This window comes from Gossypium raimondii, chromosome 8 (genome assembly GCF_025698545.1).
Source record: "Gossypium raimondii isolate GPD5lz chromosome 8, ASM2569854v1, whole genome shotgun sequence".
Lineage (NCBI taxonomy): Eukaryota > Viridiplantae > Streptophyta > Magnoliopsida > Malvales > Malvaceae > Gossypium > Gossypium raimondii.
Genome location: NC_068572.1, coordinates 59,381,130 through 59,394,736, shown reverse-complemented (window position 1 = coordinate 59,394,736; position 13,607 = coordinate 59,381,130). Strand labels below are relative to the sequence as shown.

General features: G+C 30.9%; 2 protein-coding genes across 3 annotated transcripts; both read right to left on the bottom strand.

Moving 5' to 3' along the window:
* Nucleotides 1–2,422: 2,422 nt before the first annotated feature.
* Nucleotides 2,423–4,858, bottom strand: LOC105792636 (plant cysteine oxidase 2). The gene is made up of 5 exons (XM_012621298.2): nt 4,231–4,858; nt 3,574–3,695; nt 3,122–3,266; nt 2,845–3,045; nt 2,423–2,735 (listed from the first exon to the last, which is right to left on the bottom strand). Exons 1-5 carry the CDS (start codon nt 4,484–4,486, stop codon nt 2,611–2,613), a joined length of 849 nt encoding a protein of 282 aa, XP_012476752.1. The 5' UTR covers nt 4,487–4,858; the 3' UTR covers nt 2,423–2,610.
* Nucleotides 4,859–9,200: 4,342 nt separating this feature from the next.
* LOC105792635 (uncharacterized) lies at nt 9,201–12,580 on the bottom strand. Of its 2 annotated transcripts, none has more exons than XM_012621295.2 (10): nt 12,461–12,580; nt 12,142–12,373; nt 11,969–12,055; nt 11,644–11,813; nt 11,308–11,441; nt 11,004–11,181; nt 10,249–10,810; nt 9,954–10,066; nt 9,619–9,868; nt 9,201–9,499 (listed from the first exon to the last, which is right to left on the bottom strand). In XM_012621295.2, exons 1-10 carry the CDS (start codon nt 12,514–12,516, stop codon nt 9,284–9,286), a joined length of 1,998 nt encoding a protein of 665 aa, XP_012476749.1. In that variant the 5' UTR covers nt 12,517–12,580; the 3' UTR covers nt 9,201–9,283. The 2 variants fall into 2 exon arrangements, with proteins under 2 accessions (XP_012476749.1, XP_012476750.1); XM_012621296.2 differs by having other exon boundaries at nt 12,142–12,390; nt 12,461–12,562.
* Between the last annotated feature and the right edge of the window lie 1,027 nt (nt 12,581–13,607).

The window sequence follows — 13,607 nt, the reverse complement described above, 5'->3', positions numbered from 1 at the left end:
CTCATCTAAAGTCTTTGAAGTTGAAGGAAACTCTTTCTTTGAATGGCTAACCAATTACTACCCAAAACTTGGAATTGAGGAATTTCGTAGGTGGTGTGAATCGATTTGGACAGTTTAAAATAGGAGGAAATTTGGAAGGAGGTGCGATGATGCTTGCGAAGTGGTGGATTTTGTTAGGATGATGATTTTGATGCATCCTTTATTGTTAAAAACAACTTTGCTACCCATTTTCCCAACAAATGGAAGCTGCCACCGAGAGGACCTATGAAGCTTAATATTGATGCTGCTTTGATTGTTGATGCAGGGGTGGTGCTATCATTCGTGACTCTGATGGAGCTCTTGCTAGGAAAGTACCTCAATTGCAATCGTGCAACGCGGGTGATGACACCAGCACTGCAGTGTTCGTCTGGGGTTGGATTAAGCTAGCGTAAAGCCAATCCACGTGGTCACTGGAGCTACAGAGCATGGGGATTGTTATGTTCCATGCTGCCCATAGATTTAGCAAATTTTGCTTTGAATGTTAGTTGATGAATTTGTTTGGATGGAGGAAAGTCCTCTTTTCTTGGAGGGCCGTCTTCAACTGAATTTCTCTAAAAATTATATTTTCATTAGGGTATTTTTGTTTTTTCATATAATAAATCAAGATTTTAACCTAAAATACCATGATAAACAATCAACTTTATGATTGTAATAAAAGCATTAATTAATTTTTATGTGAAATTTTAATAAAATATATTTGTTGTATAATTCTTTTTCACCCATAAATATAATGTTTATTAGATCTTCACATTAAGTTTACTTAGCTCTATTTTTCAAAAATTTATACTTTATTCAGAAATTAAAAATATTTATATGTTTTTCATGACCACATAAAAATTAATTGATTTATTACTTTATATACACCATTGGGTATCAGTAGGTTATATTAGACAAAATCATATATCTTTAATGCTGAATGTATAATTAAAGTACATTCGTTGAACTTCAGACTTAGAGATACATTAACCAAATGATTCATGTACCAAAAGAGAAAAGACAAGACACATACTTTAGAGGTACATTGAACTTATCACATCAAAATGGAGAGAAAGAACAAAACATGTACATTGATACTATAGAAGATTATCTCTATGTAAAAGACCTTTGGTTGCTATCATCACCTGAATCAAGTCTGGGAATTTTCCTCGGACAGCAAGAAGAAACAAGATCAAATTCATTTGAAAGTTTAAGTGATGGATGTAATGATAAGGTACAATGCATTTCTTTTCATGTATACGAATTTTAAAAATAATATTATTATGAATGACAGCCACGAACCCCAAATACTAATTATAAAATAAACATCAACTATAAATAATAAATTAAATTCCAAAATAAAAATTGACAATTTTCAAAATAATTCTGACTTTGCCAATATAATATAACCCTGTTGACAAAAGATTGGGTCAAATTTTGGGCATAAATCTTAATTCTGAGCCTCAAGCAATTGTATTTTTGAGACCAAATAAAAAATTTCCTAAACCGTGAGCCCAACCTGGCAAACCAGAAAAAGCTATATCCAAAACGTGTATTTATTGAATCAATCATTCGAAATTGTTGGATTGGATTTGTTTTGGGTAAATTATACTGTTGGTCACGTTATTATTAATAAACTTTTTGTTTTAGTCACTTTATTATGAAAATTTATAAAATTAACCTTTTTTTTTTGGTTACTCATTGTTGGTAATGGACTGATGATGAGTTTCATTAGCTTCTTTTCACTACTACTTAATTTGGCCCTTGAAGTGTAGTTAAAATGTCAATTTGATATTTTCCATTTTTTATTTTTAATGATAATTCTAAAAAATTCTAAATAATTACAAAATTATTAAAAATAAGAATTCACAGCTTATTTTTGAAATTATAAAATTATAATTATGCAAAAATGTTAAAATTCTAAAATTTTCATAAAATTTTAAAAACAAAATTAAAAAGTCTAAAATTGATTTTAAATATTAATATTTGAAATTATAAAAACGGAATAGTATAAAATTTTAGAAAAATAGAAATTAAAAAAATCTTAAATTTCTTTAAAAATTAAAAAATAAAAATTTCATAAAATTATAGAAAAGTCTTAAAATTTTGGAAATAACTCAAGAACAAAGACTTTTCTTTTTCTTTTTCAAAATCATAAGTCAATATTTATTTGGAAAAATTGTAGATCAAAATCCAAGCACTTGCTGCATTCCACATTCATTCTAATTTATGATTTAATTTGAAATTTGGACAAAAATCACACGAGTTTAATTGATAAAAGTATTATGAAATTATAGAATATATTTTACCTCATTTACTTAAAATTGAATAAAATAATTCCTATGTTAGAAAAAAATCCTTTTGTAAAAATTTTATTCCAGGTCATTTTGAAAATCCAAACTTTCACTTTGATATAATTTTATAATGCTTTTATAAGATAAAGAAATAAAAAACATCCAAGGTAGATTAGTTATCGACTAACAACATAATAATGACAATGTAAACTCTTGTATTATCATTACACCAGTGGCTAATTAACATTTTTTTAATATTTAACAAAGATTAAGTAGAAATATGTTTGTAATAACGTAGATCCTAATCTACGATCTGAGGACCCCAGTAGTCAATTCTCTCCATGTGTGAATCCTGGGGCACTTCAATTTCTTTCAACCATCTCAAATAATCACTTCCTCCTTCATTCACTCTACTACTTTCTCCATCTGCACATTCCACAAGCAATCAAAGTATGTATTTGCATTCCATGCTTTTTTCTTGTATATATTTATGATAGTTTGTAATGAAACATCATGGGGCAAAGCTTTCACTTACTTGACAAAGCCGAGTGTTGCAACTCTTTGTAATAAGAACAATCACGGTCGTCTTTAGAGTAAGGAGGGCCGAGAACATCGAGCACCGCGCATGGTGTTACGGCTCTAAATTCATGGATGTTACCTCCTGTTGTAGGATACAACACTGAGGTCTTGCATGGCGCTTTCAACACGCTATCGACTTTCAACCTTGCCAATCTCGCTGTAACGCGCAAAAGAAATACATGAATGGATTGCCTCAGTCCGGATGCTCTTGCAAGCAAAAGATAGATTCTTACGCTGGGATTCAGGTGGCGGCATAGAATCCACCCAATCGTACGACTTTATATGCAAATCTCCCAGCAAAAGCTTGCTGAAAACAGTCATCCCTGGATGATTATGGAGAGGGATGACTGCATTTGCTGCAAGAAAGAAAATGCAAAGCTGCACCACAGCAAAACAACAACAACGTATTAATGTCTTTAAACATTTTTCATTTTTCTTGAAACATTCTGTGTATATTGAAACAAGGATATCAGTACAAGAAAATCTTTAAAATAATCAATATATATACACTTGCATGTATGCAACACTAATTACCACCTTCACCCTAACTTGTAAAGAAGATATCAATGCGTTGGTATGAACTCATACGAATCAAAATACACGATTATCACAAAACAAATATTTTAAAATAGATGAAATATTACCAAATTCATTAAATGAGACAGAAGAGAAGGCATATACTAACCGAGAACTCATCACATTGGTAAATGGGTGTATATGCAACACTTGGAGTTCCTTTCTCCACACTCTTAGATTTGAAGAACTGCATGTTTTTGCTAAGCCCCACATGTTTTGGCTTCATCTCATCTACAATAAATAACCAAACTTCTTTTATACATATACATATACATAAACATATACAAATTGAAGGTAATGCTTGATAAATTACTTGGTCCAATACATAAATGCATATATGATATACACACATGTTGTGGACCATAGTTTTTGATGAAATATTAGGGTACATCACATTGTCATGTGGGATATTGAAAAGGGACAAATATATGTGAAATCTTAAAGCAGATAATTAATCAAAAAAATGTTATAAACTCCAGTTTTTGTAATTACTCTTCAATTTCATTGATAAACACTAGCTAGGCAATCAGGATATATACATGATAGTACATAAACTTATCAACTTTATGCACTAAAAATTCCGAGACACCGACATGCATTTATGAAAAAATGCTAATATTTCGGATTCAAATTTGTTGAATATCATGTATAAAATCTGCATGAACAAAGCCCCCCCCCCCCAAAAAAAAAAAAAAAACATTTTTTTTTGCTTCTTTTAAACAAAAAATCAAACTGAAAGATGAACAGGGAATTTTAACTTAATTACCAAGAATGCTGCATAGCTTGTTGACATCAGAATCAGATGGAACAGTTTCAGGGCCTTCAAACACTTCCTTACATGAATCAAACAGCTTTTGTAGCACTTTAGGATCTTTTCTTTCCCTGTATGATGATCTGTTCTTCTTCTTCTTGATTGGTCTCTTAACGTATCTCACCTTGTTGTTTACATGTCTTATTTTCATAATACCCTTCCTTTGATCCATCAATCCACCACCATCCACCATCATAAAGCTTGATTTCATTCAACAAAACCCCGGAGTCTTAAAACTCAAGAAAAACAAAAAAAGAAACCCAACAAAGAACACAAAAATCCCACGAAGAAAAAGCAAGCCTTTCAAGGGTTTTCAATACAGATTAGTGTAAATGGGTTGGTTTGAATCAAGAAGATAAGCTTTGATATTGGCAAAAGACATAATGAAGTGTCAAAAGAAAATTGTGGAAATATGTGAAAAGAGTGTAGAAGACTGTAGGGAAAGACTGTAGGGAGAGAAGGTGGTATATATAAGGGTGGGAGAGATTGCAAAACTAGGGGCCATGAACACTGGGAAAAAGCTTTTATAGTTTATGGAATATTTTATATATAAATATATGAAGGAGCAAAGAAAACTATGGATAACAAGTGGGAAAAGATAAAAGAGAAAAAGGCTGTTTCCTATAGGTTTTTTTTTTTTTTCTGGGTAAATTGTAAAGCTTTCCCGCACCAAGATTGAGAGTTGAATACTGCCTGTAACCGACCCCTAGTTTCTTTTTCTATTTTTTGAATTTATGCATTTTTATTTTACTTTTTTTTTGTTTTTAATTAATAAATTCTATTTAAGAGTTAAATTATTTGTTTAAATGCAGTTTATTTTACATAAAATATTTAATAATTAAAATATTTTATATTAAATGAGTGCTAAAATGTTTTTATTCATAGATGAAAAAATGTCAATATGCATTTATTGAAATTATGGAATCACTATTTTAAGAAACGTTTTTTGCATTAATTACATTGCTTTATTGATTAAAAAAGTTATTAATTAATTATATTTTTCTTACTATAAAACCACCTTAAAATGTTAATAAATGAATTGATTTTATTTTGTTATTGACTTAAAAGGGAAAAACAACTCATTGTGATGATGTGATGAGCTAGTGAGAATATGGAGCTTAGATTAACTTTTTAAGAATTAAAAAGTCAAAATGATATTGGAATTTAAATTTTAAAACCCATAAATCATAAATATCCTCCAAATAAAAACTCAATAAAAAGTTTACGATATACTAATATCATTTTGGTTAGGCAGTTAGCATAATTGTTATTTTTTCTAGAGATGTGTTATAAGATTCACCGTCTATCTTTTGACAAAAATGGATGAACTCGTTTAATCAGAGTAAATTTTTATGCCCTCGATGAGAAGTTTTAGATAGATTTCACAACCTCCACATTATTAGATCGAATTAACACTATTTCATAATCTCGATTATGAAGAAGAGTTGACCCATCTAAGATGTCCCATAGCTCAGCTTCAAAGATTTCATACTCCCCCAGACATTTATTATAGCCTAAAATCTATTCTCTATTTTAATCACGCAAGACTCTCTCTGCATCAACAAAAGAAAGACATTTAGTGTAAAAACAATGGTCAAAACCCCTTCCCACTCTTGCCCTCAATGTGTATTTTTGTATTTTAAAAATTATGGCCTAAAAAGAAAATTGGAGGAAAATGTAAGAAAAATGAGGACATTGGATTCGAATAAGTAGTGTTTTCGAAAACATGGTGACAGCTTAATAAAAAAGGGTGATTAGTGATTGAATGATTAGAAGTTTTTGAGGTTTGGGAGATTAATCCCTTTCAACAACATCATCAATTTTTGGCACCGCTCCAATCTTGGTTCAACTCTCCATTCATTCCCTTTTTCACGTTTTTATCCAACCACAACACCGCTAATTTACACGTTTACTTTTTAATTTATGTTTTCATCCAAATTTACGTTCTTGTTGATGTCGCTATTAACGATATTTTTAGGGTAAATTGTTCGGTTGGTCACCCACTTTTTAGTGCGTTTTCTTTTTGGTAAAAACAATCCTTACAATTTCATCACATAACTTTTAGGGTGTTTTCATTTTAGTCATCAAATTATTAAATCCTTGACCACGGCTGATTGTACTTGCCCAAATCGTATTTACATTTTCATTTTGGTCACCAACTTTTAGGTCACTTTCATTTTAGTCACCGAACAAAACCTGTTTTTTAAGTCTTGATCGAGGTAAAAAAATCAAGGGTTAAAGTGAAAGATGATAGAATTTAAAACAATGCATTAATTTTTTCATTCTCGAAAATTTAAATTTCAAAATATTCATATCAATTAAATAAATTGTTGAAAAAATATTTTAGGGCGAAGTACAAAAATGGTCACTAAAGTATTGTCTGTGTTCTAGTTTGGTCATTAAACTATTCGAAATCAATTTTTTTGATCACCAAACATTAATAGCAGTTTGAAATTTGAGCAGTGCTGAAGTTTGAAATCAGACAATAGTATTGTTGAGTGCCCTGTTCATCAAAGGTTTATATGTGTGGGATGTGGAGTTCCATGGCATTCATCAATGAGTTGTGAAATGTATCAGAACTTCCAACTTGAGGAAAGAGATGCTGCAGACATCACCTTGAAATAAACTTTTACAAAAAAAAAAAAATCAAAATTTGTCATTTTATAAATGTTGAGGGCTAAATTTATAAATTCTTTTAGAATTTGAACTAAAATGACAAGTTTTACAAACATTGAGGGTTAACTTTGTTGATTTTTTTGATAAAATGTGTAAATATTAGGGGCTAAATTTGTTATTAGACCAATAAAATGAAGCTCACATTAGAATTGCCGTCAAATTTCAAATGGATGTTAACATTCGGTGACCAAAAAATTTGATTTTGAATAGTTTAGTGACCAAAATAGAAACAATTAAAAGTTTAGTGACCGAAATAAAATACGGGTAATACTTTAGTGACTATTTTTATATTTGAGCCAAAATTTTATTCCTCTGTAATGTCTAATTGATTTGCTACTATAATATTTAAATTAATTTAATCTCCTTATAAATTTTAAAATTTATTTAATATTTCTAAATTATCCTTAATGAAATCAATTTAAATAACTCATATTTAATAATTGTTTACGAAACTTAAATTTCGTTTGACTGTAAAATCTAGAATTTTCTATGCTAAACTAAAAGCAAAGAAAAATTCTTGAAATTAATTAATTGTTTGTTCTTTGAATAAAAAGTTATGAAAATAATTTGGGATTATGTTTCACGTTGAAGATAAATTTAATTCATTATAATTTTTCTTTACTTTTATTGGAAGATTTAACTTTCAAGATTATATAATTAAAAGAAATTTGGGTTTTATAGACAATTATTAAATATGAGTTATTTGATTTCATTTTAATTTGAAATATAAAATAAAATTTTAAATTTTAGAAGGAGATTAAAGTAATTAAGTAAATTAATTTCAATATTATAATAACAAATTGGCTAACATTATACGGGATAAAAAATTTCAACAGTTTATTTAATTGATTTTAATATTTTGAAATTTAAAATTTCAATATTAAAAAAGAAATTAGGAGGGCTCGCTTTGGCTCCCTTTAAAATGGAAAAATTAGTTCAGTCCTTCTAAAAATAATAAAATTATAAATTAATCTATGGTAAAGTTATACTTTAAACTCCTAAATATGATAAAAATTTATTTAGTCCCTTCAAAAATAATAAAACTGTAAATTAATGCATGCTAAAATTACTTTTGGATCTCTTAAAAATTTTATAATTTAGTTCAGCCGTCCTGAAATTTTTTTTGGCTCCGCCCCTGAAGGACAATGTAGTAAAATACGTTTTTAATTAATATTTCTTTTTTTCAATAAAACAATAAAAATTTGATATCTAACCAAATACAATAACATGTTATTCTTAATAATTTACTAAATAATCTTATATTCCAATAATCCTACTACCGGAAATAATCTTGGACCAAACACCTCTAATTTGATAAAAGGAATCTGCTAGTTTATTCAAGTTTTTAGCATAAAATGGTCAAAAACGCATAAAATTTGCTTTTACTATTACAAAATTATTTGAATAAAATTTACTTTTACCTTAAATGTACAGAAATCACAATTTATGATATTTTAATAAAAATAATAATATCGAAACTACCTTCATTCATAATTTATTTTAGGCTCATGGTTTAACTATGATATTTTGTTGCATGATAAAAGCCCTTAAATATAGCTTCTTTTTTACAGTTTAATTGTTCTAATTATGTTTTTCTTCAAAAGAGTTGAGTTGAGATATTGGGAGAAATTAAATATTTTATTAAATATATTAATATTTTGTTTTTATTATATATAATTATTAATTATATGATTTTGTTATATTATATGATTTTAAAAAAATAAAAATTAACTTTATTAAATTATGAATAATAATAAAATAGAAAAGTAAAATTATCCTCGTATCCAACTTATAAAATTACAAAATTATAATAACAATTCAAATATAATCAAATTTATAACAAAATCACAAAATGAAACAATAAAATCTAATCTTATCTCTTTTTTTCTTGTGAGGGTTTGAGATGTTGCTCGCCATCTATTCTTTAACTTTTTTTTTATGGTGGTGATTTTATATTTTGCGAATATGACTTGATGTTTGTGTGTGAGATGTTGCTCTCATCTATATATTTTGCGAAAGTGACTTGATGCTTATGAGGTCACCTGTGAGATGTTACTTTCCGTCTACACTTAAGAGATATTACCCGCACTTTTATCCTTCAAGTATTCTCTATATTAATTTTAAGAGATAAAACATCTCTCAAATTATAAGTTTATATCTATAGTCTAATTTTAATTAAAATATTAGTGGTTGTTACATTAAAAAATAATAATTACAGTTGTTACCTAAATATATTTTTTTAGGTGTAGTAGTTACTAAATGGTGAAATATAAATTCTATATATATATAAGTACAACAGATTTCTAGATCATTTTTACAACAGATTTGCAGATCATAGGCATTGATCGACAATTCGAACAGGAGTAGGTGGGATAGAATCCCACCATTCTTTCACTCGCCTTTCATTTTGGTTATTTTTCATGTACTTCCCTAGCTTTGACCTCATTATCATCCAATGAAATACAGCACTTATTATCAAATACTTCAATGGAGTTACTGCAAACAATATCGCCAAACCAGTGATGCCAACCATCATCACATTTGCATGCTGAAACAAAACAAGCAACCCTGTTAATTTGGTTCAGCAAAAAGATTCTATAGCATATAATTTTGTAGAATAAGTGAAATAAATACCTAAAAGAATGCATTTCATTGCATGAGTTATACCTTGGGTGCCCTTGAAACCAGGACTGAATGCAATTTCAGAATTGTAACATTTGCTTGGTGTATTATCTGGCAAATCGTCATATACATATATTGAGCTGAAACTATGTTCTCCCTCGTCGAGGCAGTCGTCTCAAATGCAGTGCACACGGTTATCTCCTTTTGTTTGTCTTTGAGCTTTTCTTGTCTAGCTTGGATCATTTTTGCCACCAATACAAGCAAGCCTGCAGATATCGCCTTGCCAACCCACTCCCTGCAGCACCAACGACATGAATGATAATGATTCATAGTTGTTTTATTATTTTCTCGGACTTGGATTTGTGTCAAAACCAACTTACTTGTACACAATTACTGTAACTATGGCAATTACGATAAAGGTTGTTCCCGGTCGTTCCCATGAAAGTGTTTTCCAAAACCACACGAATCCACTCTTGAGTGGCTTTAGTAGCTCCTATATTTGCCAAAGAAAGGGTGTGATACATACAAGGTTCTTGTATCAATCCTATGATCTATTCTTTAGAAAGCAAGATATGCTAAGAGTAATTGAATCTCGATTTCAACTGAAAAATAAAAAAGTTTACTTGGCTCGGAAACTGAATGATGGGCATTAGAGTGGAAAGAGTGTGTAATTACCATAAGAATGAGAGCATTTTCACTGATCCCTTCATCTTTCAGCCCTTCAATTGCTTCTTTAGCATTAACAACTTCCCTTTCTTCCTTTCTTGTTTGATTAATCGCAGTCTCTAGTGAAGTCTTATCATCGTTTTCACTGCCTGCAATAGTTTCCCTCTTCTCGTTCACTCCTTTTTCTTCTATTTCCGATATAGTTGGCTCCGAGAAGTTCATTTTTCTCAGTATGGAGTGTGCACTACATGGTTGTGCGATATTTACCTTATTTAGACTCTCGGCAAGCTGTTCGAGTACATAGTCCCCCTTAGGTAACTCGTCGTATAAGGCAAAAATCAAGAATTTTGTGGGATCTGGTGGACAGATTCTTAGCATTTCTCTTGCTGCATGAAGCCTTATGATGCTCAAAATGGTCCTCGCGTGCATCTCCCATGCTTGTATCGGACTTTCCGCCTTAAATTTAGATAAAAATTTGTGCATTAACAGTACCTCCTTTGTGAGTGCTAGCCAATGGTCACGTCTTGTGGAGCTTGTCATCTCTGGAAACTCCAGCAGAACTCCTTCTTGGCTAGAAAAATCACTGTTTAGTCTCTCAAACATCAAAATTTTCAACAACTTTGAATGTTCCCCATCAAACTAGTACTGACTCCAATTATCAAGCTGATCATTAATCTTTTACCTACATGTTATAATGTCTGACTTTGAAATCATAATCATACTAATGGTAGTATCAACGATATTCTTTGCAACCATATACTTACAACTCGGGTGACTCATAGATTATGGCTTTGTCGAAAAGTGGAGCACCCCATGGACCTGTGGCAGCTGGTTTAACACCATGTTCTATGTCCCTCGAAAGATCGATCTTAAGTGCATCATCATATGTCAAGACTCCAGAGGCCTCAAAGAAGAGAGCATGATTGGTCAACGTAAGCCTACCTGAAAAAGTAACATTTGAAGTACATAATTTCTAAGTGGCAATGACTTAAATGACCATAAGATAAATATTAGTTTGAATGCCTGCACATTATTACTGAACCAAAATAAAAGAAATCAAGCACGAACCGGGCCAACTTGTTCCTTCAATATGGCGCACTACTCTTTGCGTGGTAGCCGTTCCTTCGACATGCAATATATATTCATCATCAGCTAACTGTACACCTTTTGGTGGTGCTTGTTTCTGCAAATGCTTCATGCAACTGAATGAAAAAAAGGAACAAGTAAAGCACTTAGAATATTGCAACAACTTCCCCCATTGATGTTTGTGCCAGTAAGATGAAATTACAATTATATGAATGTAAGCAGTACCACCAATGACAATTATACTAATCATAAGTAATCCTCCTATGAAAGAATTTCAAGTTTTTTTCTTACTCATTCAAGCAGAGTTTCAAGGCTTACTTGTCAATCTCCTTTAGGAACTTATCATATGCAGGGAAAAAGAGCCGGTTTCCGGTCGGCGCGGTCAGGGTTTCGAATGTGAATCTTCCGTTAACGATATCTGCAACTAATGGAACTAATGATCCCAACCATACAAAAGCATCTTCCCCAACACTTGGTCCATCATTAACCTATCAACAAAGCACACTAATCACTATACCCCAAGAATGATAGACCGCTTTCTCGATACTAAACTATATAAGCAAAGCTAACAGGTTCATCAACACATCAATCTGCAAAAGGCTAATGACTTAATCAACTGAATTATGAGAATAAATAGACTTACGAGGAGTGGCATCATGTCTGAATAGAAAAGAGGGATATCATCCAGATCAGGTGGCAAATTTACGGATATTTTCGAACCTTCGTTCTCCTATGCATAGAGGAATAACATCAAACAGATAAGTTGTAACAAGTTCAGCACAAACATTGCAAAGTTAAAATCCATATAAGACTCACTGCTTGAGGCTTTTCAAGGAGAGCATCACTGGGGTTCTCCCAAGCAAGCATCATGTCATATGTGAACCGGCTATATGATCCATTGTTTAACCTTTCTTCTATGTTTTGACATAAACTGATAAGGGCTTTTGAGCTGCAAAATTCCATCAATTTTCTCGAATAATCACCAACTTCAGGGTTCCATCCAGCTTCAAATTCTTCCACCAAATGTTCCACTGAAGTACCTAGCTCCCTGTATATAAATGTAGCCTATAAAAAATTTTAAACCATGTACATATTAGAAATTAATATATATGAGTGTTTTGATATGAATATATACTGTGCAGTTGTTCGAAGAACATGGTTGGCAATGGAAGAAAGATGCTTCCTCTCCATCTTCAACCTTTCAACACTTCAAATTCTAACCTCACTTAATTTCTATTTTGTTTTTGAGGATAAGGAAAAGAAAAAAGGGGTGTGCCTATGGAATTTGAATGAATCTCCCATTTATATCGATGGATAAGGCAAAAATAAAACCAAAAAAGAAAATGTTGGGGTTTTGGTAGGCTGCCACGTTGGGTTTTGCATGCCAACAGCTGGTGGATATACTTGATGTTCATGACATCCATACATGCATATGCTAACATTTCAGACATTTTCATTTGGATTATATATTTATTGTAATTTAGAGATGCAGATTTTAGGACGATAAATACATTAGCTTAACAGATCAAGAGAAAAATGTTAAAAAAGTAGGCATAAGGTGACGCAAGCCATGGTTGTTGATGCCCCCCAACTTGGCATATTATTTATAACAAACGGCATACTTTATCCTTTCCACGCTTTATATTAAAAAATAGAGAAATAAATTATTATATCACGTAGATGGTTTAAATAAAATATATATTTTTAATAATTTCATTATAAATTCTGATTATCTCTATTCTAACGTAATTGAATCTACCTTTCAAAATAAGAGATAAAAAGAATTTTTCTTAAAAAAAGCCGAATGCAATTATTAATTAATTTGGTGCATTCATAAACTTGATTTGGGTATAGACTTGATCAACATTTTCAATCAATCTCAACAAGTTTAATGGTTGTTCATTTATTCATATAGGCAGGACGTAACCATCAACCCTTTATTTGATTTGGTGGTCGGTTCTAAAATTGTTGAAGCGAAGCTGGGAGGCAATGCTGGTACATGAATATCACGAAGGAAATAGGATGGCAAATGGACTTGCTACAATAGCATGGTAGAGACCGCTTGGATTGCATCTTTTCACCTCTCCACCGGATGAGGTTCTAGACTTTTGCATGAAGATGAACTTCCCAAGTGTTATCATCTCTTCTTTACCAAATTCTTTTTTAAGCAATTAGTTTCTCACCATTTTCTCTTTTGACAGTTTCTTTTGGTTCTCCTCTTTTTCTTGTTTTTTTAATAGCTTTGACTTTTCTTAGTGGATAACAAAAGCATGTGTATAAAT

What these genes read in the sequence shown, in the direction of transcription:
- LOC105792636 (XM_012621298.2), bottom strand. Translation starts at nt 4,486, where the DNA reads ATGAAATCAAGCTTTATGATGGTGGATGGTGGTGGATTGATGGATCAA. An exon ending in GCCGCCACCTGAATCCCAGC is followed by an intron (nt 3,046 to 3,121) that starts GTAAGAATCTAT and finishes TGCGCGTTACAG; the next exon opens with CGAGATTGGCAAGGTTGAAA. An exon ending in GCAACACTCGGCTTTGTCAA is followed by an intron (nt 2,736 to 2,844) that starts GTAAGTGAAAGC and finishes TGGAATGTGCAG; the next exon opens with ATGGAGAAAGTAGTAGAGTG.
- LOC105792635 (XM_012621295.2), bottom strand. Translation starts at nt 12,516, where the DNA reads ATGGAGAGGAAGCATCTTTCTTCCATTGCCAACCATGTTCTTCGAACA. An exon ending in ATCTATGAGTCACCCGAGTT is followed by an intron (nt 10,811 to 11,003) that starts GTAAGTATATGG and finishes TGATTTTTCTAG; the next exon opens with CCAAGAAGGAGTTCTGCTGG. An exon ending in AAAATGCTCTCATTCTTATG is followed by an intron (nt 10,067 to 10,248) that starts GTAATTACACAC and finishes TGGCAAATATAG; the next exon opens with GAGCTACTAAAGCCACTCAA.